This window comes from Rhinatrema bivittatum, chromosome 5 (assembly GCF_901001135.1).
Source record: "Rhinatrema bivittatum chromosome 5, aRhiBiv1.1, whole genome shotgun sequence".
Taxonomy (NCBI): Eukaryota; Metazoa; Chordata; class Amphibia; order Gymnophiona; family Rhinatrematidae; genus Rhinatrema; species Rhinatrema bivittatum.
Window position 1 is genome coordinate 381639754 of NC_042619.1, and position 27479 is coordinate 381667232.

General features: G+C 43.7%; 1 protein-coding gene across 1 annotated transcript; it reads left to right on the forward strand.

The window, feature by feature from the left end:
• The first annotated feature begins 79 nt into the window (after positions 1-79).
• On the forward strand, positions 80-27479 carry ECRG4 (ECRG4 augurin precursor). The gene is made up of 4 exons (XM_029604866.1): positions 80-315; positions 11716-11763; positions 23303-23460; positions 25765-27479. Exons 1-4 carry the CDS (start codon positions 237-239, stop codon positions 25924-25926), a joined length of 447 nt encoding a protein of 148 aa, XP_029460726.1. The 5' UTR covers positions 80-236; the 3' UTR covers positions 25927-27479.

A 27479-nucleotide genomic window follows, 5' to 3' on the forward strand; every position in this document is an offset into this window, starting at 1 on the left:
CACGATCAGGACTTTGGCATCCCTTCCTCTGAGCCAGAACAAAGGCTTTTCACACATCTAACTTCTTAGCTGCTGCCACTGCTTTGCTTTGGAAGGACCTGAAACGCCCTCTTTGTCCAAGCTGACCGGCAACAAATGAATGGGCGCTTTGCGTCGCGCGCGGTTTCCTGCCCGCCTCCCCCAGCTGCCGGCCCGGCTGCACTGATCAGACCGAGGCGCTCGAGCAAGCCCCCACCATGGTCTGGCGCCGGAGCGCGTGCGGCCGACTCGCCCTGGCAGCCCTCGCGACCCTCCTGCTCGTCTGCCTCGCTCCAGGTGAGCGCGCGCTCGCGCACAAATTACCTCTTTTCAGCCCGCGCGCGCACCAGCTGCTTGTGAGGCGGCTGAAGTCGTCGATTTGTATTTTGCTTTCCATAAACCTCTTACAGGGCAACCACCTTCTCCCTCCTCGCTTTCCTTGCTCCGACGGATTTGTTAGCGCTGCAGTTTTAAAACTAAGCTAGTGGGGGGACGGGACAGGCCAGCGCGCGGGTCGCACTGTGTGGTGGTGGTGGCAGTCGATGTTTGAAGAAGCCCTGTTAAAGCTTATGACCTCATGGACGGACAGTAACATAGGAGGAAAAGTTTTGAACTAAGTTACTAAACCAGGCTTCAGTTAGGTGCCATTTAAATAAGTATTTTATTTTAATAAAGACAATAGTGTTGCCCCTCCCCAATGGCGGGGAAGAGGTCGAGTAAGGGCTTTATCTTTCCTTTGTTTCCCTTGCAATAGGACCATGCTGAGAAGTTTCCAACTCATTGGGGAGGGGAGGGGGGGGGGGGGGGATGTAATAGGCAGCCGTAATGCCCCACCTTTCAGGGTGTATTGTCTGCACGTTTCCATGCAAACCGGACGGCAATGTAATACAGAGTGGGACAGATTTAAAAAAAAAAAACAACACCCGCGCAAACAAAAGTACGCCGGATTTTAATAGATACGCGCGTATCTTTTAAAATCCCGGGTCGGCGCACGCAAGGCTGCGCAAAATCGGCAGACTGCCTCCGTTCCCTCTGCCTCCCTAACCCACCCCCCTGCCCTAACTAATTCCCCCCCGCCCCCCACCACCTTTATTCCAAAAGTTACGCCTGCCCAAAGCAGGCATAGCTTGCGCAGGTCGGCTGCCGGCGTGCCATGTCCTGGTCTGGAACCACACCCACAGCCCCCCCCCCTGATGAGGCACCGCCACAACACGCCCCCCCCCCCCCCCCCCCCGTGGAAAGTCCCAGGACTTAACTTGCGTCCTGGGGCTTGCTCGGCGGGCACAGGGGGTAGCTTGGGGCAGGTTTTCAGGGGGTACGCGCGTACCCCTTTGAAAACCTGCCCCAGTGTGTGCACTGGAAAACCGCGGGTATAAATCTGCTTACTAACCCGCGGCTTGTTCTGTGCCAGCACATGCAAAGGAGGAGATTCTCAGCATGGTCAATGCTGGCAGGTTGGGGTGGTGTGGGTTTTTTAATGTGGTTTTTTTTTAGCGCCTGGGTCAGGGCAGGGGAGGAGTTAAGTGAAAGTGCTGGTGTGAAGGCTGGGGTTTTGTGTTTTTTTTTGTGCTTTTGCGAGTCAGCCAAGCCGCAGAGGGAAGTGGAAGAGAGGAGGCAGCTTCTCACTGAGGCAGAAATCGGGGATCTGCCTTTCTTGCTTTGGCCGATCATGAAGGGGTTAGATAGGGCTGTACCCACCTTATTTTAATAAAGACAATGCTGTTACCCTTCTCAATGGCAGGGAAGAGGTCGAGCAAGGGCTTTGTTTCGTTTGTTTCCCTTGCAAGAAAAGAAAGGCTCTTGCCCGGAGAATCAATCCCAGATGTTCACATGCCGATGTGTGTCTGAGCCATTTACTGCATGGGGCCATGAGTGCGCTTTACCGCCCCCAGGTTTGGTGGGCATGGGATTTTATACATGTATCTAATTAGCATACGTGGCCGTTATTACATCCCGCACCTCTGATGTTTTTTGCCCCACGTGCAGAAAGCACGGATTTCAGTGCGAGTCTTATTACATCCGCCCCCTTGTGCTTTAATGCCATCTGGTTTGAAAAGAGACTTTTTGTATTACAGTTCTTCCAGGTTGCAGATATCCTATATCCTACCCTGTTTTCTATATAATCTACGTTGTGATGCTTCTTATGTAGCAGGCCTTTGTCATGATAGCTCTGTTGAAAATATCTAAATAAAAATTTTAGGTACCTCAAATAAGTGACTGCCATTGCTTAGTGTTCCTCAGTCCAGTTGGGGCTTCAGCATATAAATGCACCATGAATCGTTATCAGGCTGCATGCAGACCTCTTTTGCACATTTTAGCTATTACTGAGGCACACCCAGCTCCGCCATAGGACTGTTCAGCCTCAATATCTGGCCAAGCTGAACGAAACAGGAATTTTATGCCAATTGTAAATGATCCTGTCTTTAAGACCATTCTAGAACTGTAAAAATGTTACCTAGAAAACGTTCTGCATCTGGAGTTCAGTTTCAGATAATTTACTGTTAGCATCTTTAAAGGTTCTAAATTGCACAAACTACAATAGTTCAGAGAAAAAAAACAAGCAAACATACATATATTGGAGATAGGGTGACCTGCATGTAGCCCGGCTCCCAGCAAAGTCTGAGAATGACTCTGGGGGTTTAATTTGAGCCAGTCTAACAGATGTTGAAACACAGGTGGCTAAAAGTTTAAATTACACAGTCCTCCTCTTTCTGTTGCTGCTGTCAAAACAAGTCTGCAGGCCACACTGGTAGTGCATTCCAAATTTAGTTTTATTTTACAATAAATTCATAGGGTCCAAACAATAATTCACTTCCAGCACTTTTTCCAGAGTTGCGGTGTATCTAAATATAATACGTTCTACTCAGGTAAGCAAGAAGAGCCTTTCTTCAGTTTGCCTTTGCTCCTAAAACAAAATTAAGAAGTGCCTGACTTTAATCCACACGTAAGATCAGTAGAGTTTGCATGCAACTGCAAGCATTACACCTTCAGTAGTTTTCTTCCACAAAATGGGATTTCCACAGCAGTAAAAAAAAAAAAAAAAAGACCTCCAATTTAATCCTTTTCTCTCCTGGATAATCTCGCTGCCCCACAAAGTTTAGATACCCTTTTCTTACAATTAACTTCTCACTCCCATGCGGATGGTTTCCCCCGATTGCTCTGTTGCTCAGGAAGTACCTGATCTTTGGCTGTTTTCTTCTTCAGAACGGGATTTTGCATTTCCACCTCAAGGAGATGTTATGAGATGCTGCTGTTCCTCCAGCTCTCTGGAAAAAAAATAAATAAATAAAATTCCCTTTGACTTCTCAATCACAGCCTGCCCAGCCTAAGCTAAACCATATGGGCTCTGTCTCCCAGGGTTGTTCACATTGACATGAGCAGGAAACTCCAGTCTTCGGGGAATCAAACCTTAAGATGCACATTCACGCAGCTTCCTAAGCATTCATAATTCAATTACCTTAAAAAAAATAAGTAAAAGTCTCAAAAGTAAATTTTTCAGATGCTTGCTTCATGCTGGGATTGCTAACAGAGGTTGTGCATACTGATTCTGGGGTTTTTTTAAGTCATCCATTAAGAAATTTTAAATAGCAATAGGGAAAGGAGGTTTGCAGGAGAATGTAATTGTTTTAAATATGTATGGGGGGAGGGGGGGAGGAGTAAGTTGCCTGGGGAGCGGACTTTGGGGAACAATCATTACCACAGACCCCAATCCTCTTCCTTTATCAAAATGTCTTGGTTAATGCTGTTTAGGCTTTTACAACATAGTAGATTATTAGTAGTGGAGGATGGCAGGAACATAGCAGCCCAGGGGATATTTTCAAAACTGGCCCACAGTGTATTTGTCAGACTCCCCCCAGTGCTTTCTATGACTATGTGACAAGGAGTGCATTTGCCTATATTGGTAGAAGTGAGCCAAAAAAAAAATCTCCAGTACAAATTTCACATTTTTCCTACATAATCAAGTGGACCAGGGATGAGCAAAGTGAGCTGCAGTCCCTCTTCAGTCCATGCAATTGGTTGGGCCACACCCCCAAGTATGGTATATCTTGGATTCTTAGCCTGGTGTTAATCTCTTGCCAGCCAAGAAGAAATTACTATTTACCTGATAATTTCCTTTCCTCTAATGAAGGCGGGACAATCCCTACAAGTGATTGTGCACCTCTACCAGCAGATATAGACGGAGTAAAAGTTGACGTCATGGACATAAAGCCTTGCCCCATCAGCCCACCAATATTCTCTGGCAAAGCCAAACTGGCCAAACTGGTAATAATTGAACATGACTATAAACAATCAACCACTCATGCTTTCGACCAATAGGGAACACTGAGCTCAGAGAAAATAATTAACATTTAGTAGACCGAGAGACTAGTTAAGACACCAGTCCTCCAACGAATAGCAGAAATACTCTGCAACATCTGCACCTAAAGGGCGAATCAAAGGAAACCATTGGCAACCGAGGGCAGGTCATGGATTGGCCTGCCTTCATTAGAGGAAAATAAATTATCAGGTAAATAGTAATTTCTCCTTCCTCTGCATTCAGGCAGGCCAATCCCCACAAGTGGGATGTACCAAAGCTACTCTCGAATAGGGCAGGAGGCTGCCTGCAGTCCAGTTACCATAGGCTGTTCTCTTTGGAGCCTGAACATCCAAGCGGTCATGCTTGGGAAGGTATGCAAGGAAGACCACATCGCTTGCTCAGGAAAACTCAGCCGGAGATGACAACTAAGGCTCCGCCCATGATACTGCCCGAGCTCTAGTGGAATGCACTCTTAAGTCGCTTAGAGAAAGGAATCTCAGCAACCACACCGGCGGCAGTGTTGACATTTTTCCAATGGGCTATAGGTGCCTGCATTGCTGATTCCTCTTGTTTACCTCCACCATGGATCACAAATAGCCGATCCTACTTCCTGAAAGATTTAGAAATCATTAAGTACTTCATCAGATGCTGCTTGACATCCAACACCCACAAAAGACTATACTCATGCACAGCACTATCCCTGTCCCGCGTGGGCAGGAAAAGGAAGTGGTCCGACTGCAACTCCCGAAATTACTATCGGCAAAAGAAAGGAAATATCACACTGAAACGGCCAACAACAAGAAGATTGTGCAGCTCGGAAATCCGACACACTGAACAGATTGCCAATAGAAAAAAACCTGCCTTTAAGGTAAGTGGCTGCAAGGAAAGATCACGCAGTGGACGAAAGGTGGGAACCATTCAAGAACCAGAACACATCTGGATGAGAAGACAATAGCCTGCCATTGATTCACCCCTATAACAAGCGAGAGTTGCTACTTGAACCTTCAGGGTAGCAAGGAACAAGCCTTTAAGCAAACATTTTGGCAGAAATTCCAAAATTAAAGGAATTTCCCCTTGAGAGGCTGAGAACCTTGCTCTCACACCAAGCCTTTCCCACAGTAACAAAGGCCAGAGACATAGGAAAAAAACCTCTCTGGCCTGGAGCAAAGTGGAAATCACTGCTAAAAGATAACCACGCTTCAACAGCCGAACCCTTTCGAGGGCCAAACCTTATGACAAAAGCAACCCAGATTAGCCTGTGGATAGGGTCCCCGATGCAACTGATCCATCCTGAGCAGCAGCTGTAGAGGCTGCCCGCTGGTAGCCTGTGTAGAACGGTCTCTGGAGTCAATGCAGAGCCATCAGAATTAAACGGTTTCGGTCTGGCTTGCAACCTTCTGAACAATCCCGCCTATCAGTGGTCATGGTGGGAAGGCATATACCATCCTGTCCCGCGGCCACATCTGAACAAGAGCATCTATATCCTGGTGCACTTGGACTTCAACTGAAGAAATGCGGCAGCTCTGCATTGGCGGAGAATGCCTGCAAAACCAGAAGTGGATTACCCCAGCATGCTACCATAAGCTGAAAAGCTTCAAGTTCCACCTTGATGATTGAAGTAGGCCACTATCGATGCTGCACCTGACTAATAGTTCTCCTCAGGGCCTGAACCTGAGCAACTAACTTCTGAATGTGACTGTCCAGTGTTTGAGGAGGCTATGATGCATCCAGATGTGAAATATTGTTTGACAGTACCATGAACGCATGAGGTTCCAGCCGCTTGGCAAACCAACGTGTCGGTGGAACTGTACGCGCTTCCAATACCTGCCATGAGCCCCACAACTCAGAAGGCTCACATCTGTCATGAGAACCAACCAGCCCGGTGCCTCCAGGGAAATCCTTTTCCTGAGAAGATCCGCCCGTAGCTACCAGTGCAACTGAATACGCACTGCCAGAGGCAAGTGGATTCACACCATCCACTCCCGTGACTGCGGATGCCATTAGGAAAGCAGCGTGCATTGAAGGGGCCGCAGGAGCACCCTCACACAGGGAATAATGTCCAAAGTAGCCACCCTCGACTCTAGGACCTGAAGATATGACTGTGCTCAGATACACACATTTCTCCTCTTCTCATTTTTTTTTTTTTTTTTTTTTTACCACAAGCAATCCCCAGAAGGGAAATCATGTCCACCATCTGCTGGAGATAGAGAATACTGCTGATGGGGCAAAGTTATGTGTCTGTGATATCATCTTTTACTCTGTCTCCATCTACTGGTAGAGATGCACAATGCATTTGTGAAGATTGGCCTGCCTGAGTACAGAGGAATCAGCTCTTGAATCAATTGACATGCAACAAGGCAACCAAACTGCCAGCCAATGGCTCAGGCAGAAAGGTATGAGAAATGCCTAAGCTCAGCATCCTGTCTCTGACGGTGGCCAAGTCAGGTGACATGTACCTAACAGGCTCCCAAAAAATAAATCCAGTCCCTTTTTGCTCATTATCAAGGATGGGCAGTGGTTTTCTCAGGTCTACCTGGCTAATAATGGTTTATGGACTTTTCCTTCAGGAACTTGTCTAAACCCTTTTTAAAACAAGCTACAAAAACTTTCCTCACATCCTCCGACAAATTCCTTAGTTTAATTGTGTACCGAGTGAAAAATACTTTCTCTGATTTGTTTTAAATGTGGTAGCTATTAGCTTCATGGAGTGACCCTCTCCTAGTACTACCTGAAAGGGCAAACATTCTCTCTCAGACACCGATACACACACTGACATGCTCTCTCTCTCACACACTCACTGACATGACTCTCTCGGACACAAACTCTCTTAGACACAAGCGGATTTTCAGACTGGGGAAATGTTATTGGCACAAACGCTGTCTTACACATGCTCTCTGATGGAGGATCCTACTGTGTGAGCCAGTAACAGTGACACTAACACACACGCACACGCATTCTCTCTCTCTCTGACATGCATCTTGAAACACACATGCTGTCTCTCTTTCTGATATGTATAGAGAGATAGATATATATAGATAGAGATATATATATAGAGAAAGATATATAGATATATATACACACACACATACACTGACCCACATACATTTCTCTTGTTGTGTGTATTCACTCAGGGAGTGGCCACCACCCCAGCATTGCTGCCTCATATAAAGCTCTTGCTTGCCGCCAGTCCCTTCTTCCCCCGCAACCTGCAGCAGCCTCCTCCCTTTACCATTCCTATCCATTCTTAGCAAACCCGCCCTCCCCGAGGGTCCCCCCGACTTCCCAGCCACCTCACCACCACTACCCGGGCACTTCCTCCTGGCTTTCCTCTTCCTCTCCTGACTGTAGCCTTGGGCTTCTGTATTCGTTGAAACAAGACGTCACTGATGTTTCCTATTTCATTTCATGGCACTGGGTTTTCAAAGAGATGCTGACGTAGCAATGGGGGTGAATGGGCATTCTTGATGCCCCCTTTATTAATCCAGGACCCCCCCCACGGAAGTGGTAAATGGGGGCTGAGGTGTCCCTGGCAGATTTTTTAGGTCGGTGGGAAGAAGGGGGGGGCACAGAGTGCCCACTTTGTGTGGGTTTTTTGTTTGTTTGGGGGGGGGGGGGGGTTGATTTAGGAAAAGAACAGAAACAAACATGAAATGAACGCCCCTCCAAAAAAAAAGAATTTTGGAGGGGGTGGGGGGGGGGGGGGGAATTGCACTTCTCTACTGTAGCTTGCCTGCACTCTTCCTGCCCCTGCAGCATAAGAACATAAGAAAATGCCATACTGGGTCAGACCAAGAGTCCATCAAGCCCAGCATCCTGTTTCCAACAGTGGCCAATCCAGGCCATAAGAACCTGGCAAGTACCCAAACACTAAGTCTATTCCATGTAACCATTGCTAATGGCAGTGGCTATTCTCTAAGTGAACTTAATAGCAGGTAATGGACTTCTCCTCCAAGAACTTATCCAATCCTTTTTTAAACCCTGGCTGTCAACTCGCCCCAAGTCAGATTGCGTTGTCTTATACTTTTGGTTTTCTGCCATTCAGGGTAGATGAGCGTACAAGTTCTCAGACTGAAGACTGCCATTTGGCTAACAGGATCAATTTCCTTGGAACTGAAAAGGCTCTTGGTAGATGTGTGTAACTTTTTTTTTTTTTTTTTTTTAAGTAAATACTCCTTTCAGGGCACATAGCTAATTTATATCTTCAGGGGCTGCTCCGGCTAGGAATTCCATCCCACACTTGACTTTCAGACCCTGGGTGGGATTCTTTTCATGGAGGAAAAAAAAAAGCTCTCGCTCCTCTTTATTAATCCTTTAGGCTCTCCACATACATATGGAGCAGATGGTAACCTATGCCCATAGAGGGTGAATTAGTACAAGTTGAAACTTTGCTAACAGCAATACCAATGCAGTCTTTGAACTAATTTGTGGTTCGTGTGTACACTTTCTCTTGAATCAATCTGCAAAACCCACATTTTTAGGAAAGGTAGATCCATATAAATCTTCAATAATGTTTTCCCAGTAAACTTTATTGGCTGCAGTACCAGGACTAGTCAAAAGCTGGCAGTATCCTATTACAATAGATATGTCTGACACTATGTGGACACTGTGGGGTAGATTTTAAAAAGCATTTACTCGAGCAAAACTGGTTTTTGCTCGAGTAAATACACTTTACTCAAGTGGGCTTTTCAAAATTGCTACAATATATGCCATTGAATTGTCCATAGGATTTACTCAAGTGCACTTTACTCGAGTAAATAGCTTTTGAAAATTGCTACGATAGTATGTCACATTTACATGCGTAACTCCTTTGAAAATGACCCCCTGAGTTTGCACAGGCAGATGGATAAAATGAGTTCCCAAGAAATCTCAGGGTTATGAGAGTAAAAAAAAAAAAAAGAAGCATGCCTTAAAAACTGCTTTACAGTTCTTTACTTATTTTAATTTTGAATGCTTTTTCCTAATTTTGTTAGGTCCCTAGATTTTCTGGAAAAATGTTATTCTGGTTTTTAGCTTTTATATAGATCTACCTATCCTGAAAATTTGGTTGCTGGTTCATGAGATAATGTGCACAAAGACAGAAAAAGGTTTTTGTTTTTTTTTTTAAAAGAAAAACACCAAGGAACAACACTTTGAAAAAAAGCACCAACAGGCCGATACAGAAAAGTGCACAGGGAAAACGGGTGCTCAGTGTGGAGCACCTGCTTCCCTAACGCACGCCCAGCCACCTCTCCTGGCGCAATGCATTATTTAAATGAGGGGTCACGCTAAAAAGGAGGGGCTAGGGACAATAGTGCGCTCCTAGTGCACGCATTCAGCGGGTTTGGAAAAAATGGACGCTCAATTTTACCTGCAACTCTTTTCCTAACCTGTGCACAGCCATGGGTTAGAAAAATGGACCCTTGTAAAATTGTACCGTCCGTTTACCTAACCTGATCCACTGGCATTTTTTTTTTTTTTTTTAAATTTTCTTTTTAACCTTTTGGTTCCTCCGACTTAATATCGCCATGATATTAAGTCAGAGGATGTACAGAAAAGCAGGATTTTGTACACTTTTTCAGGCTGCTCAGAAATTAATGCCTGTGGTGAGCACTATTAGTTTTAGGGGGTTTTGGACGCGCTAAACCCCTTATTGTGTAAGGGATAGTGGACATGCATCCAATATGTGCGTCCAACAGCGGGTAAAACCGTGCACTCAGCTGAGTGCACTTTACTGTGTCGGCCTGCTGGGGACTTAATAAGGACATTGGTTTCCTCATCCATTATCAGACAGTCCTGTAGCTGCGAACTCTGCTGTTTGCCTCCTTAACTTTTCTTAACCCTCTGAAAACACATCATGACTCCACCTCCAATCCTTTTACTCATACAGCTTTGAAAAAACCCACATCTATTGTAAACCAGCCTACAATACACATATATTTAATGTGATTAATCAAGAAATGCATTACCTTTCCCAATAATGATCTTATGTTTTTTTGTTTACCTGTATTTACACTTCTCACCATCCATGGCTTATTCTGCACGGATCTGATGAAGGGAGTATAGTTCCTGAAAACTAATCACAAATGTATTAAATTAGTCAAAATAAGGCCAACAGATATGTTGTAGGCGATACCTTATTTCTCTGGATTTATTTAAGAAACTAAAGTTGAGAATCTTGGATTGGTGCCGTTTGGTTTTGTGACAGGTGGTGACAGCAGAGGCTGCGGTTACCATGGTACAATCTCAAATGTGTTTTCTAAACTTGAGATCCATTTTTGCGGGCCTCAAGTATCTCTCTGTGCACCCATTGGAGCCGACGTAATAAGGTGTGCTTTAGCTGTCGGGGGGTTTGTGTGCGCCCGTACGTGCGTCTTCCCGCACAAAGCTCCGTAACGGGGATGTAATAAGGGTTTTGTGCGTGGGGGGAAAATGCGTGTACGAACGCGCTTACAGACCCGCGGTTTTTCCTGTGTGAATGCATGCTAACGGCGTGCAAAGGAGGCAGTTAGCCAATCCATAGGCAATGCAGGGAGCCACGTTAATACTAGGGCGGGTTTTTTACCACCATGGTCTGTGTGCGATCGTCCTGAAAACTACCTAGCTGAGCGCCTAATCTCAGCGTCCTAGTGGCCAGCTTAGCCAGGCCCTTTTCTGGGCAACTGAGCGGTCAGCTTAGGTAGGTGCTTTTCTTGGCGTTGGAGCAGCCAGATTTGCAACCAGCTGAGTGCCTAGCTCAGCGCCCGAGTGGCAACATTTACTAGGCTCCTTTCTGGCCGCCAGAGCATCCATATTCGCTCCCGGCTGAGTGCCTTGTGTTGTCACCCGAGCATTCAGATTGGTAACCAGCTGAGCACCTCTCTCACTGCTATGCCAGTGTGAATTAGCATCCATGAGAATATTTGCCATCTTTGAAATATTAAAAATTCTTTCCAGGCTCATACTTTTCACTTAATAGGAAGACCTGTTTTGCTCGCTTGCTTTTCTGCACGGATTATCGGCACGGATTTTGAGCATGGATGCAGCCACTTTGTGCGTAGGCCCTTACTGTGCTTAGATATGTGCATGGATTTCTGCGTGCAAATCATTTGCATAATTTGTTTTTTTTACATCTCATAGAAGCAGCATCTTCAGCCACGCTCAGTGATCAAAACCCGCGCTCATAATTTGCACCTGTTTTGCTGTATATCAGCCCCATAGGGAGCAAAATTTGTAAGGAATGCAAGAATAAGGACAACTTGTCTCTGTATTCACAATATTCAGTATACAGCTGAACCCACAAAGTCCCAAAATGATTTGTAGGACTTGAGACCTGAATCAGTCAGTAATCTCTCTTAGCATGTCAACTCCTCTACCCTTTTAATACTGCAGTATTGTACACCATGCTTGTAGTTATAGCTGTTTTTTTTTTTTGTTTTATCTAGCTGGATCACAAGGAAATAAACTCAGGATGATGCTTCAAAAACAAGATGGTAAGAAACTATATGGCTCATTTAATAATGTTCTATATTTGTTGCACTTTTGAATTTGCAAAGGATTTTGATAATTTTTTTCTTCTTAATTATCCATGATTTCTCTCCCTTCCCATGACAACTGCCCCAAGATATTCAGGCACCTTTGCTGCCTGCAGGCTGGAACGGGAGCCTTTCCCAAGGCTGAACCCCTTGTATACAGAAGTCACCTCTGTAGAGAGCAGTTATAGTCCCTACTGGGGCGATGTGGCATTCAAATCTGGATCTTCTGCAGGACAGAGAGCTGCTGCCAGGTCACTGAATCAGCTGTCCAAACTTTTTGAAATCACTATTTCAGCCTAAGGCTGAATTCTTCCCCAAATGGTGCATAGCATCAAAATGAGCATTCGCCTAAGGCAGTGTTTCTCAAACTCTTCACGTCCAGGGCACATCTACATTAACAAAAATATAATGCACACCAACCTCTACGAAGCAAGCAGTATGTACATAGAGGACTCAGCCAAAATAAGAGTCCCATCAGTCTCTCGTTCCAGTTTTAAAACAAATGGAGATGAGGCAGAGAGCACAGGAACCCATCATAATGGTCCAGTTCCCTCTATATGAAAGTGCAGGTGGTGGGTATGATGCGTGCAGCTGGCTCTGTTAGTTACCTTGACTTTTGCATGTGGCTGCCAGAGCTCATTCACTCCTGCTGCTCCTAACACTTGGAGTAAGTCATATTTGATGCTTAATGCACACTCACTCTCTCTCATTCAATCTGGGGATAAGACAAAGGCTGAAGTGGCTTAGGAGGGGGAAGGGCTATGTGCAATGTGTGTGCAGCACAAAGCAGGACACACCAATGTTAATTTGCACACTAAAGGGGCTCATGGTGTAGGCTAGGAAGAAGCAGCATGCATTTATACCACTGGTATCTCTTAGAGATGTGCTTCGGGCAAACATTTCATGTCGGGCTTCGTTGCGGGGGCCCCGATTTTCGGGTTAGTGCGCACTAATGAATGAATAGTGCGCAAAAATGAATTTCTTTGACATTGCCTAATGAGGGAAAACGATTGCACATCCCTCTCTCTTACTGCTGTGAGGTGCTAAGAGCAGAGCCCAAGTACAGGCCTGGATCTGAGCATCAGCAGTGGTAACCTTTTCGTGGCAATACCTTGATCAGGTCCGAAGGCACACTTGTCAGAAAACACTGGTCTCAGAGGTAAATAAGAATTCCCCCCCCCCCCCCCCACCAAACTATTTGTTTTATGTTATTTTGGGAGAAATTTCTCCAGGACGATCTCCGACCTTACTGTTCATGAGCCTCCTGCTAAAATCAGCAGAGGTACAGAAGCGCCACTGCAGAAGGAGAAATAGTCCTCTCATGCTTTGCAAGCTCTCATACGTCTAAAACCATATTCTCCCCTTTGAAAGATTTATAGACACACCCCAAATTGTAACACAAAGCTTGTCGGTCAAAAAAAGCAAGTTTGCATATCATAAAAGTTTATTACTGAGGATGTGCCGGAGTCCCTAAGTGCACGCTGCCTCACGAGCCCCGCAGACATTTTGTAGAGCTTAGCTTTAACTAAGTAGTCGACTCTCCAGGGAGGCGGGCGGGTATTAAGCATGGCTTATTCATCCTGCTGTCTACGGAGAACCCTGCTAATAAGCAAATTCACTTTCTCCGTTGACAAACAGGGCTGAATTAGGCACAACGTGTGGAAAGTCGCAAGCAGAGCACTTACTGAATAAAACAATCCAGCTCCTCCCCATGCAGAGTGGATTGCTGGGTGAACAGGCTACACGGAACTGCTTGTCCAAAATTACGGTCATTTCTCAAAAGATTGTCCAGACGATAGTGGGACATGAAGGTGTGAACGGACAAACAAGTTGCAGCTTTGCAGATGTCTTCAATCAAAACAACTGAAGTAGAAGCAGTGGCTCTGACTTGAGTCTTGACCGTCTATAATCTGGAGGTCAGCAAGCACATAACACACGATACGGTCTGCTAGCCAGTTGGAAATAATGTTTGTTTGGCAACTGCTACACCCATTCTGTTAGAATGATAGGAAAAAAAAGAGCCGAGAAGCCTGATTGTGAGGTTGCTTTCCTTTCAATTAATAAGCCAGGGCCCTTTTACAGTCCAGAGTGTGCAGGGCCTTCTCTCCCTTATGTGCATGAAGCTTTTGAAAAAAATAAAGATGGGCAAAACAATAGTTTCATCTAAATCAAAAGCAGAAACCACTTTGGAATTCGATTTTGGATGGATGTGGAGCACCACTCTGTTGTACAAGACCAAAGCCTGAAGTTCACAGATTCTCCAAGCCGAAATGACAGCCATGAGAAACACTTTCCATGTAAGAAACTTCAGTGATGCTGACTCTTATGCTCTAATGGCTGCTAGCTCTGAGCCCAACCATGTGGTAGCTCTAATGGCTGCTGCCAATGATCTGCTGGTGTTCACACTCATCTGCCTCCAAAAGGGCATGCTTCCTTTCCAAGGATTCTGCTAAGGGTTTTAACTTATCAGTGCAGTCATGAAAGTACTGGATAATGTAAAGTTGATTGGCTGTAATGCATGCTTTGAGCATTGAACTTTGGAAGCCATTTTCTTTGAAATATCCAATAGCCTGGAGTCCTTGACCAGGGAAATGTTGGAGAAAATTCAGGATTCCTTAGCCTGCTTCAGGGCTGACTCCACTAGCATGGATTGATGGGATAACTGAACCATCCCGAACCCAGGAACTTGTTGCACTCTATATTTGAGGTCTATCTTTCTGGCAACTGGCGGACATGACGTTGGATTATCCCACATTCCTATCTGTAGGTCCTAGAGGATTTGGTGCATCCAATGGCCTCTAGTTCAGACAGGGTCTCCAGGATCTGAAAAAGGCCAAAGATCTGAGAACACAGATCCCTATCCTGCTGGACATTAACTCCAATGTTCCAACTTATTGAAGAATTTGGAGTAGGAAAAATCTGCAGTAGGTCAGCTAAGGGGATGGATGGGATTCCTGCAGACCCTTCCTTCGAATTATAGGCTGGGGGAATACCACCTCAGGACCCCAATGAAAAGAATGGCGATTGGGGAGACAACTTCCATTGTCTCAGAGGGGACCAACTTTCAGGGAGATTCCAGGTTGGTCATGGACTCCTCCACGGAGGGGGAAGGCTTGCCTGAGTGGGGTGGGCATATTTCCACCACCAGGGTTATTGATAGGACATCCGATGGTGTGAAAGAGGCTGGACACCCCCTTGCACAAAAATAAAATATGACACCTTTGACAGGAATAGTTGAAGGGTGCCCTTCTGGTCATTGGCCAAAGAGGTAAAGAAATTCTTCACCAGTTCAGATACCTGGTCCACAGAAAGCTGTGTCCTCTGTGCTGGAGTTGGAGAAGAGATATCCTCCTTGGAGACCAGAATAAGATCATTCTCCTGAGATGCTTGCACTGGACTCCAAGCAGTCTCTTCATGTGAGGCCCACAGGGAGACCAGAGGTTCCACTGAACAGAGGATCTGTGGCTTCTGGTGGCCAGGTACATGACTGCCAGGCCCAGCGCTATCAAAACTGTGCAATTGTGCCACACCCAGGAGGGTGGCAGACGAGGCCCACCAAAGGGAGCAGCAAGAGGCCCATGTGGCCACCGGTAGACCCCATCCCACCGGTGACAGAAGAAAAGAGAGGACCACACTCTGGCTGAAGAAGAGGGAGCTCATTTTGTGGCTCCTTCTCATGTGACGGCCAGCGCCGTGATAAAACACTCATGCTAACACTTCCTGTATGCTCATCTCTTGCATCGCGAGATGAACATACAGGAATTGCTAACACTGCCAGTGCTGAGTACCAAGGGGCCAGCCAGGACATGAGGAGCCGCCACAGGAAGGACTTCTATGGCACTGCAAGGAATCTTGTCCTTCCCCAAGGAGCAAGGCACTGGGTGGAGGCAGCAGCAAAAGAGGAATAAGAGACCAGTAGATCCTGCCTGCAAAGAGGTTAGTTGTGAGTTTTGAGTGAATGGGAGTCTGCCAAAGATGAGTGAATGTGAAATGGGAACCTCCCTAGGATGGGTGAGTGGGTTGGTTGTGAATGGGAGCTTGCCTGGAAGGAATGAGAGAGAGAATGGGATGGGTGTGTGTATGGGGGTACGAATGTGTGCCTGTCTAGGGAAGATGGATGTGTGTGTGTGAATGGAATCCTGCCTGTGTATGTGTGTGAGAGAATGGGAGCTGCCAAGGAGTTATTGTTATAATTGCAGATAGTTTATTTTTTCTCATTGTGTCTTTTGTTAGCACGAGAATGAGCAGAGTTCACCATCTTCATGTGCATCAGTGGGTTATTGTTGTATAATATGTTAAAACTTAATATAAAAAAATATTTGAACATAGAGCAGACTGGTCTGATCTGCTTTCCTATTACGAGGTGTATTAGGGCCTAGTGTAATATTTGCCTTTTTTGTAGATAGGGTTGTTCCTGTTTGAGTGCTTGCAGTTTGTACTATTTTGGTATGGGAAGTTCAATGTATTGCTATCATTCAGTTTAAAGTTATCCAAGAGCCCAACCCACACCTATCACGCGGTACAATAGGTCTCATACCTCATATGGGTTCCACATTGCTTTTTTTTTTTTTTTTTTGGCAGGGTTTTCTGGGTGGCACCACAAGCAGTGCACGTTTTTTTTCTGTGCAACAAACAGGTGCCAGCTACAGGGTCCAGCCAGCACCAAGTTTATGTACCAGAAGGTGGGGGAAGGAGCACCTCGGGCTAATTCCTACACAATTTAGAAATTCTGGACCCGTGAATGGGGTAAAATAGGTTTGCAGGAGCGTGTCAGTTTTGACAGTTTAGATTACCGGAGGGAGCAGGGCTTTTTTTTTCAGTGGCAAAAGGGGGATAGCGCGTGATACTGAGTTTCTATAGTGTGTTGGTTATTGGGGAAAACAAAATTGTGTGTAAAAAAAAAAAACAAAAACCAAAAAACTCCACACAGGGCAACAAATGTTAGCACTGGCCCTGATGACTATTTCCTGATCCAAAGGCCTAGCAGATTTAGGATCCTGAAGAATAGATAAGATGGGGATTAAAGGTGTTTTGTTTTCCATGCCAAGAAGTAAGAGGGAACCTGGAAAGCTTCGCCTCCTGATCCCTCCAACTCCAGGGGAATATCAGATGAGAATCTTTATCCCGATGAAGACTTTTTTTTTTTTTTAAATATCTCTCTTTATTTAAAGTCACCTATTAATGCTCATAACATTTTGACCAGGTGATGTAAAAAGCTATAAGCATACATAAAGTCAAATAGACCATAATAAGGTAGAAAACAGCATAAACATCAAAAAATGAAGTAGAAAATAGATCAAGCATTTCCATGTCCAGTAACAAACACTCCCATGCCTTGCTGTATCTCTCCAAATTATTCTTAAGAGCAAAAGCAAGTCGTTCCATCCCGATAGAGACTCATCCGAAGCTTTGAGTATCCGTGGAGCCAAATACATCAACAGTGTCAACACTGGCTGCTTCAGCGATGCCGAATGACGCTTCATTAGTCACTTCTAATCCTCTTGAAAGGGGGGGGGGGGGGGATGAGGCTTGGAAATGTGATGTGGAACGCAAAAGACCGGTTCCCGTGCCTTGCTTGACTTGGGGGCCACGGTGGATCTGGAACCCAGCACCATGGGCTGGAGAAGCCATAGATGAGGAGTCCCTGCGTGACTGAGCCCAAGGAAGCTCCGATCTGGCGAGAGGATCAGCGACAGCCTCTTGCTGGCCTGCGGACCTCGGCTATTTTGAATGCCCGGTTCCATTTGTGCCCTAGGAGACTTCTGCCTGCAATCATAGCAGGTCGCAGAATCATGATCTGGGCCCAGGCATTTGCTGCAGACCACGTGGCCATTAGTGATCGATATTATCCAGTCACACACAATCTCTGAAGCCACTAAGAATGTCCCTTTTTCCAGGCATTATCTTTGACGTCCAATTTTTGTTTTTTTTTTAAGATAGCACTGAAAAATGCTGTTGAGGGGCTGCTGAGGCAGATAAACCATGAGAGAATTCCACAGTCCAATGGAAAAAAATTTTCAATGAGAGAGAGAGTACATGTCCAAGTGGTAGTATGGACAAAGAGAGACTGAGGGGCTCACGAGGCAGTGCGTGCGCGCAGGGAAACTCCCATGCATGCTCAGTAGTAAAACTCTATTGAACTAGAGAGATGGGTCTGTTCGGCGCCATTGGATGATGTCACTCGCGTGCCATGGCTAATTTGTCCCTGCTTGTCGATGGAGAAACAACCACCACCTGTATGATGTGCAGTATTTTAAAAAAATACACATAACTTGGATATTCAAAACTACCCTACAAACTTATTTTAAGTTATTAAAGTTGCTCTCTTGAAATACTTGCTACTGGGTCCATAATATAGTAACATAGTAAATGTTAGCAGAAACAGATCAAATGATCCCTTCTGACTGCCCAGCAAAGTGCTTGTGATAGTAACTGCTGGTCTGTGCAGGTTAGCCCCAAGCAGAAATGTTGCACGTAAAGTTAAATCCAAAAAAGAAAAGGAGAAACCAATTATGCAATAATCAAAAAATTGCTCACTTATCTTTTTTAAATTTTTACTATTTTTTTAAAGTTTGTTTCTATGTATATATAAATATTTAAGTAAACTGCATCAGCAAGCCAGTCAGCGTCTCTCCTGACAATTTAATTTCTAAAGTAACTGCAAGTGATTGAGAAGACAGAGCGCTCTCCTGGTGTCAGGAGAGACGCTGACTGGCTTGCTGATGCAGTTTACTTAAATATTTATACATACATAGAAACAAACTTTAAAGAATAGAAAAAATTTAAAAGACATAAAAGTGAGCAATTTTTATTATTGTTTAATTGGCTTCCCCTTTTTCTTTTTTGGATTTCTCATTTTTGTGGGTTAACTGTGCTCTTTTGTTTTTTTGCACGTAAAGTTAATACAAGTTGCCCTATTTTTTTCATTTCCAGCTTCTAGCCTCTAAAGATCTGTGGTGCTTATCCCATGCCCTTTTGTATTCCAGTGAGGAGACAATGCGCGCCGGACGTCACTTTGTTTTAATTCATACGCCCACAACTTTGTATGACAGTAGACTCGGCGCGGTTTACAGCGCATTGTAAATCACTTTAACAAATATATTATCGCTGCACAGAAGACCAGATACACTGGCATTATACAGTTTCAATGCACAGCTTTTTTGAAAACTTAATTGGCGCAAGATAATCTCCACATGCAAATAAGATATTTCTTGAACAGCCTCTGAGAGGGCGAAACTCGGCTTGAGTCGGGCATTTCAATCTTGTTTTATCAGTCTCCTAATAAAGAAGTTCAATGGACATTACTTGGCATCTATTGTTTGTGTTGCCCAAACGGTTTTCCTAGATCGCCTTCCTCCTTGTTTTATCAACCCATCACTTTTGAATTCCATCACTCATCTTCATCACCTCTTCCGGGAGGGCATTCCAGGCATCCACCACTCTCTCTGTGAAGAAATATTTTCTGATATTAGTTCAGTCGTCTCCCTTGGAGTTTCATATTGTTACCCCTAGTTCTACAGTTTTTTTGGGGGTTTTTTTTTTGAACGGAAAAAATTTTGATGTGCATCATTAAAACCATTCAGATATCTGAAGGTTGAAATCCCCTATTCGTTCTCTCCTCTCAGGTATACATATTTAGGTCATTCAGCCTCTCCTCATAGGGCTTCCAGTACAGGTCCCACATTTTGGTCACCTTTTTCAGGATCGCTTCCATTTTGTCTTTATCCTTTTTGAGATACAGTCTCCACACTGAACACAGTACTCCAGGTGAGGTATACAAGGGCATTATCACCTCTTTTTTCCTGTTATTCATTTTTATGCAGCCCAGCATCCCTATGGCTTTAATGGAAAAAGACTGATCTCCTTAGTTGTAAAGACTCCTTTATTAAATAATCAATCAATTGATGAAAAGGTTAAAAATTGCCCTTAAATTATGCCCAACTCAGGCCAAGTTTCACCCAATAGAGGGGCTGTGTCAGGCTTCCAAATGAGAGAACAAAAAATACGGTGACCAAAAAAACAAGGGATATAGATCCACCCAATGCTTTAACTTATTCCTATATCATCAATCTCCACTTGTGGGATTACCACTGTAATCAAACAAACCAAAACAAGTTAGTCTTTTATGAATTGGGTAAACTCCTTAAATCCCCATTTACAATTCACATGTCAGTTTGATCCAACAATGATAGCTTATTTGGATGTACAAGTGCAAATTTATAACAAATTGCACACAACGGTGCACCGCAAACCGACTGACCGCAATAATTTGCTGAGATATCATAGCCATCATCCGACGTCTTTTAAGAATGGTTTACCAGTTAGCCAATGTTTTAGAATCAGACTGATTTGCTCAACATTGGAAGCATTTGAATCGCAAGCTCAAGTGTTATTCGATTGGTTCAAATCCCGCAGTTACCCGAGAGCAGCTATCATGAGGGCATACAAGAGGGCTAAGTTTGCAGACCGCGATCAGTTATTACAATATTTATTTATTTATTTAAGGATTTATATACCGGAGGTTCCTGTATAATATACATAAGATCATAAGATAAGATAATCATAAGATCATACATAAGATCATAAGATAATAATATCAACATAAGAAAGACCAAGGAAGATTGCTGTGTGTATTACAGCATACCACAGCGACTGCATTGCTTACATTGTCAATAAGAAAACATTGGCACATTTTGGTTCTTTATAATATCTTCAATGAGCCCCCCTTTAATGGCTACAGCCAGAGGACCGAACATTCGGGACCAGATTGTGAGCACACACATTTGGATCCAGTAGTTTTGGGTCAAATGGACACAGGCATGCATTGCCGACGCCAGCAGACCATAGAAGGGTCCGAATAGACAGAGCCAATGACAGGATGCTTGATATGCCATAGATTTCAGACTGATTGTACATCCAAAAATGGGGTGTATATATTAGTTTGCCCCTTCCTAAACTGTATTTGGGGTGTACAAGTCTGTTCATTAGGGTACGTCTATTAGAACATAGATCCTGTTTGCAGACTCAAAACCTGTCAGCTCCCATAGTTCAACATTGCATTGACAATGGACATGAATTTAAGTCATTAAAATGGACTATAATTGATCAAGTGCAAGACATGATTAGAGGAGATGATTATGCGCTAAACTAAATTATAGGGAACAATTTTGGATTTACCAAATGGATACGCTGATGCCTCAAGGTTTGAATGAAGAACTAGATTGGTCTTCATTGACGAGGGGGTAATGCTTCCACCTCATTGGTTCAGTCTGAAGTATGATGTTCAAGATAAATACCGTTGGTGGTATAAGGAGATTTATACCCACACTCAACGAATCGGGCTGTCGGATAAAACCGAGAGCAAAGTTTGATCAATTGTTCCCCTGATGAAGGAAAGATGATTTTCGAAACACGGCTGTGTTGGGGGGTGCTTTAAGCTTTATGGGCGATTCAAAGACGGTTCAACTTTAAACAAACACTAAAGTTAAGTACTTATATTAAATGAGTGATTCATTTGGCGTTACATGAGACAAAGCATTAGTGGGGTTTGAAACAAGCTGGACTTTTACAAGGAATTTTTAAATAAAGGATTAAGGATATAATAAATGAAAAAAGAATAAAAGATTTATTACCGGGGATTTTTTGGTTCACTTTAAACGGTGGAAGGTGATAAGTTAATGATTAGATGTGAACCTGCCGGAATGGCAGGTTTGTAAAAGGGCTAATGATTTGAAACTACCACCTTTCCACTTTAAAAATGTATTTGTGGTTTAAAGGAGTAGAAACAGGTATATCCCTGAGGGGTTACGATTTTGGTTTGTTTGTTAACTTATTCCTATGCAAGTTACTTTATAGTCAGGACCAACTTCAGCCATCTGTTAAAGTACTATATCAGATGTGGCAGACTGGGTGCATACGCAGGAGGTAGTGCATGCAAATACATCTCATGCATATTCATTAGGGATATCTTGAAAACCCAACTAGCTGGGGCGGGGGCCCATAAGACCGGTTTGAGCACCCCCTGTCCTAGGATATACCTTTTCTGACCATATGACCTTGTCTACTTTCATTTTTCCTAGTTATTCCCATGTATTCTCTTCTGTACTGATTTATATCATCACAAATGACATCACATAGATTGCTTGAACCAATCGGAACGTGCTCCATGTGAGGTAATTTGTTTCTAGGGGGTATTCAGGTGAATTGCTCAGTAAGAACTATGAAAGTGAAAAATTTATTCAACAACATTTTGAACTGATAGTGTTGTATATATTTTTGAAATCCAGCTCTTTAATTATGGGCCAAGTTACTAATCCAGCTTTTGCATTGTTAATTATCTTGAGGAAAAAGATGTAAGTCACAAATCCTTAACACCATACCCTATTACCTTTTGACACTTACATATTCTGCCCCATGTGCTGATCTCCAGGCACTGCTAGGGAAATAGCATACAAGCATGTTATAAGGCACAAGACTAAAGACCTAAACCCTAATAACTAACAAAAAAAAAAAATTATGCATAGCACAATGCTGTTAATTTTATCCATTAGAGACATCAACACAAGATTAAGTGGACAGAGTTGAGGGTGGCCCACTGGCTCATTTAGTAAGTGCTGTGAGGGAGATCTCAAAGAGGTTTGAGAGAGTTAACGGCAATAATAAGTGAAAAATGTAATTTAATTTATTTTTAACTTCTAATGATGGTTAGCCCTCTCAGACCTCTTCAAGTTATTTCTACACACTGCATGAACATGTAAAAGGCCTTCAGGTCGGCTGGGGATGCTGCTGAGTCTGCATCAACAACCTCTGGGGACAAGGAAGAGTGCAGATTGTTGCTTAAGGATGATAGCTAGGTGGCCACATTCATGGATGTGCATCACCTGCGTCCCCTGTGTAACCCAATCCTAACGCTCCCAGAACATGATTCAAACCTATGTTGGTGTACACAGACAGCTCATGGAGGTGTATCTGTTGCTCCACTAGCCTCTACGTCGTGGCAGGAACCCCAGCCCTGGCTACAGTGAATGGACTAAAACTTGGGAGGGGATATAAAATAAGAGGATAAAATCCCCAGATAGTTGTGAGTAAAGGTGCCAAATCCCGGCCCTAATTGTGATGGAGCTGAAAGTGCAAATAAGCAGGAGGAAGCTACAGGATCAAACAAAAAAAAGTGGAGAGTTTTTTCCATTCTCAACATGATGCGGTGAGGCGTGGAAGGTGATTCAGCAAGTGAAGGTGGCTTACCGTGATCCAAAGGTTCCCACATCTGTCCTTGACATCAGATCAGCCAGCTGGTTTTTCAGGATACTCACAATATGTATAAAATACATTTCCATACACTGGAGACATAATCCTGAGAACTCAATTGACTGTGGGATCCCACAAACAGGCTTGGAAACTGACTGTGCCTATATTTTGTTCTTTTTCCGTTTGTTATAAGATTGTTGCATTTCTGTATAAAGTAAGTGGACTTCTGGCGATCATGGGATTGTTTCAGTTCCAGCTTTAGCCAAGACTGAAGTGTCAGCCGCAGAAGACAAAGCCAAAGCGTTTTTGAGTAGACCAGAACGTCTGAAGCGTCAGCTGTGGGATAGGGCTCAGCCCGACGTGCAGCAGTGGTACCAGCAATTCCTGTATCTGGGCTTTGATGAAACCGTAAGTAGCCATTTCTTTCCCAGCTGTGCCACAGAAATGTAAATTACAGTACAGAACAATTTCTCTGCACTTTGCATACGCTGGAAGGTATAAGGAGAGATAGAACGTTTCTGTTTCATGGATCTAACACAAGATGTCAACGTCAATCGGTGTTCCTTCAGAAATCTCACTTTAGACTTATTCAGTAATTAAAACAGTGTCTCGAGCATAGTGTTTACGGGTGTTTAGATTCTCCGTGCGTGGATAAGCCAGTGGCGTAGAGGACGAGAGCTTTAGCTTTGTTAGAACTGGGGAACGTTCCTGGTAAGGGGAAGCCTATTCCAAAGGGTAACATTTTAAAAAGGGGAGAGAGCAGTTTTTAAAACTAGGTCATGTTTAAAAAGCCAACCGATGCTCAGCAGTGCATGGGTCTGAAGGGAAGTATCTTCCAAAAATGCTTGCAGAACAGAGAAGTTAAGACTGTTCCATTCGAGAGGGTTTGGTTGAGACGGAGTAGCCCAGATGGATGAAAATAAAGAGCACACCGATATAAGAGACTTTAAATGGCCTGTATTTCTGCCAATAAGCAGGTTATGAATACAAATAAAATCTTACTTTTAAAACAGTCTGTGTTCAAATGCCAGAAGTCTGAATAGTAAATTTGGAAAATACATGGCATTATGAGGTACAGAGGAGATAAGCATTTCAGAAACATGGTGGAAGTAGGATAACCAATGGGACACACAGACAACCAGGATGTAAATTATATTTACATGACAGAGCAGATCACATTAGTAGTGAGGTGGGCACTATAGGTTAAGGATGGCATAGAGTCAAATAGGATCAACACCCTGCAGGACAAAAAAATGCACCGTGAAATCCTTAAGGATAGCAATTCCACGTGTGATGGGTAGCAAGTGCTATATTCTACCGGCCAAGTGAAGAAACAGACTGAACCTCTACCAGAAATTAGAAAGGCACATACATTTGGCAACACAATGCTAATGGGAGATTTCAGTTATCCCAGTAGTGCCTCAGCAGGACATTCTGGAGAGGTGAAGCTTTGAGATGTCATAAATGACTGCTTCATGGAGCTGCTGCTTTAGCTCTAATCCTCAGTGGCATGCATGATCTCGTGCAAGAAGATGGGGCCTGTCAAGCAATAGCAATCATAATGCAATCAGATGTTACTTCATCACTGCAGGGAGGACATTAAGCAAAACTACTACAGTAGCATATAATTTTATAAAGGGGGGACTATGACAGAATGAGGACATTTAGGGAAAAAAAACCTGAAGAGAGCAGCTGCAAAGGTTAAAATTTTGAATGAGGCATGGACATTGTGTAAATATCCCATCTTGGAAGCCCAGATAAAAAAAATGTATCCCATACATTAAAAAAAAAAAAAAGTTGAAGGAAGACCAAACAACTGCCAGCATGGTTTAAATGGTGATGTGAAAGCCAAAAGGGCATCTTTCAAAGAGCTGAGAGCAGATCCAAATGAGGAAACAAGGCAAGAGCTGGCAAGTTAGATGTGAAACAGCAGTAAGACAGGCCAAGAGAGAATTTGAGAAGGGAAAAAACTAATAAAAACATTACCGAGGAGGATTTCGGGAACATATACCCCTGCCAGAAACATTCCTTTTGGTGGTGTTGGTGATTCTGATCTACTACAATAAATCTCTGATTATGGAGGATGTAACAGCGACAAATCAGGATCAGATGGGATCCTCCCCAGAGTCCTGAAGTAAACACAATTGCAAAGTTATCCTTTGGAACAGCCATAGTACCGGACGCCCGGAGGATGGCCAGGGAAATGCTGATTTTTCTAAAGGGCTTTGGAGCAATCCGGAAGTTATAGACCAGTGAGCCTGACATCCAGGCCAGGTAAAATGACAGGAGCTGCTCTTAAAGAGAAAATTACTGGCCATATAGACAGACATGGCTTAACGGGGAAGAGTCAACATGGCTTAGGAAAGGGAAGTCTTGCCTTACAAATCTATTAGGGTTTTTTTTTATAAGATGTGCAATAGACAACGGTGAACATATTGAAACAGTGCAGGGATAGATCAAACTGGTGCTTGTGTGCCATGGGCAGGTCTTATTTTTAGGATATGAAATATGCACGAGATAGATGTAGCTATTCGTATACACAAACCTGCAGACAACTTTTAATCCTCTTAACAGCAGAAAACAAACTCCTGTTTTCCCACTCAAAAACGGCCGTACTTACATCTCCTGAAAGTATTTCCTAGGGTCATGCAATTTGCAGCGTACCATCAGCTTGGCCAACCGGCAGCTTTTCCACTTTTTTTTTTTTTGCAGAAATTTGAGGCTGATGTCTCCTACTGGATGAACCAGGGCCGTGGCGGCAGTGACTATTACGGTGGCTACCATCAGCATCACTACGATGAGGATGCGCCGATCGGTCCCCGCTATCCGAACACTTTCAGGCATGGAGCAGGCGTCAACTACGACGACTACTAGTCTCGTTAATCTCAGTTTAACCAACAGAGCAAATAGCATTGCAGTGTTTTGATGGCAATAGTTTGGCCATAATTATATATTGAACAAGCTTTTTTTTTTTTTTTTTTTTAAGTACTTAATAAAAACAACCACCATCCATGTAGCACGTAGGATGGGCATGCCTAAAACCTATTGGAGAAGTCTTCTTACTAATAACTCACAATATGTTCTTCTTTCCATCCATGGCAATAATTAAAAGGAGGTGACGTGCGAAATTTGTTTTGCAGGGAGGGAAACAGTTTGCAGTCCTTTTGGAATTGAACTGGTGCAAATGAATTCTCTCTGTAAAATTTAAGAGCATGGGCAAAAGCAAAGCAAAAAAAAATGTGGAGTAAGCAGCACACACCTGTAATTAAATTTAACAAAGAAGAAATGAATAAAGCACTGTTCAATCCATGTCCCCAAATTTTATTCGATTGAAAAGCTCTTTTGTTGCATCTAAAGTACAATATACACGGCCGTGTCGGGTTTCCTCAATGAATAAGTAAATTGTACTTTGAAAGGCTCTTTTGTTGCATCTAATCGAATAAAATTTGGGGACTTTTGGATTGAACAGTGCTGTATTTATTTTTGCGCCACACCTTTCTTCTTTGTTAAATTTAAGAGAATGACAGAAAGGTTTGCTGTTCGATATGGGTAATTATTCTTTTATGCTCCTGGATTTCTTTTGCTGTTTGCTCTGCATCATTATCTAAGGCCTCACAGTGCAACTTCCACCCTGCCTGGGAATCTCATTTATTCTACCACATTCATGGCAGGCAGTCACTTGTGGACAACGCAGCTTGCTGGCGTCACTCCTTCCTCCCTGTTATAGGAGTAAAATGGCAGCTGCTCAACCAGCCATGCAAATCTCACTTCTGTCTCTCTCAAATTCTCCCACCCCCCTCCCTTTCTTTCGCTTATTTCATTCGTTATGGTTGCTGTACCTTTTCTGTTTCCCCATCTTCTCATGCACTGTCTCTTTCCTCACTTCACCTTTTATATCCATTTCCTCCCATGCCAAATGCATTGCTTTTGTCTTCTACTTTACATCACCTCTCTCACTTAGCCTAACCTACCGTCTTTTCTTACGGGTGGTTCAACACTCCCCTGTTGAGGGGGACAGGGCCTTATGCATCATTTGGCTTGGATGCGATTGCCACTGAAAGGATGATTAATATTGGCTTGGAAGCAAAGTGACTGAAGAAGTCTGTAGGGATTGTTGAGAGGTGCTCCGGTTGTTGTACATATAATCAAAGAATAAATCATGTATGGCTTGCAGAGAATTGCTATACAGGAACTTTTGAACTAGGTCGAAAGAGAGATTGAAAAAAATTGTTGTGGAGGGGGAGACTGATCTCTATCGCGCAAGTACAGTCAATGACATTACATTATTACACAAGGACGCCGTAGGACACAGGGGAAGGTTTGTAGGATTTTTGTATGTAAGTTTTATATACTGATTGGTAGATTCATGAGTCATCGTGAACTGAAGTATTGGATTTTCAGTGTGTATTAAAGTTTTCTTTAATATA

Coding starts and splice junctions, on each gene's coding strand:
- ECRG4 (XM_029604866.1), top strand. CDS start 237: ATGGTCTGGCGCCGGAGCGCGTGCGGCCGACTCGCCCTGGCAGCCCTC. Junction 316..11,715: donor GCTCGTCTGCCTCGCTCCAG/GTGAGCGCGCGC, acceptor TGTTTTATCTAG/CTGGATCACAAGGAAATAAA. Junction 23,461..25,764: donor ATCTGGGCTTTGATGAAACC/GTAAGTAGCCAT, acceptor TTTTTTTTGCAG/AAATTTGAGGCTGATGTCTC.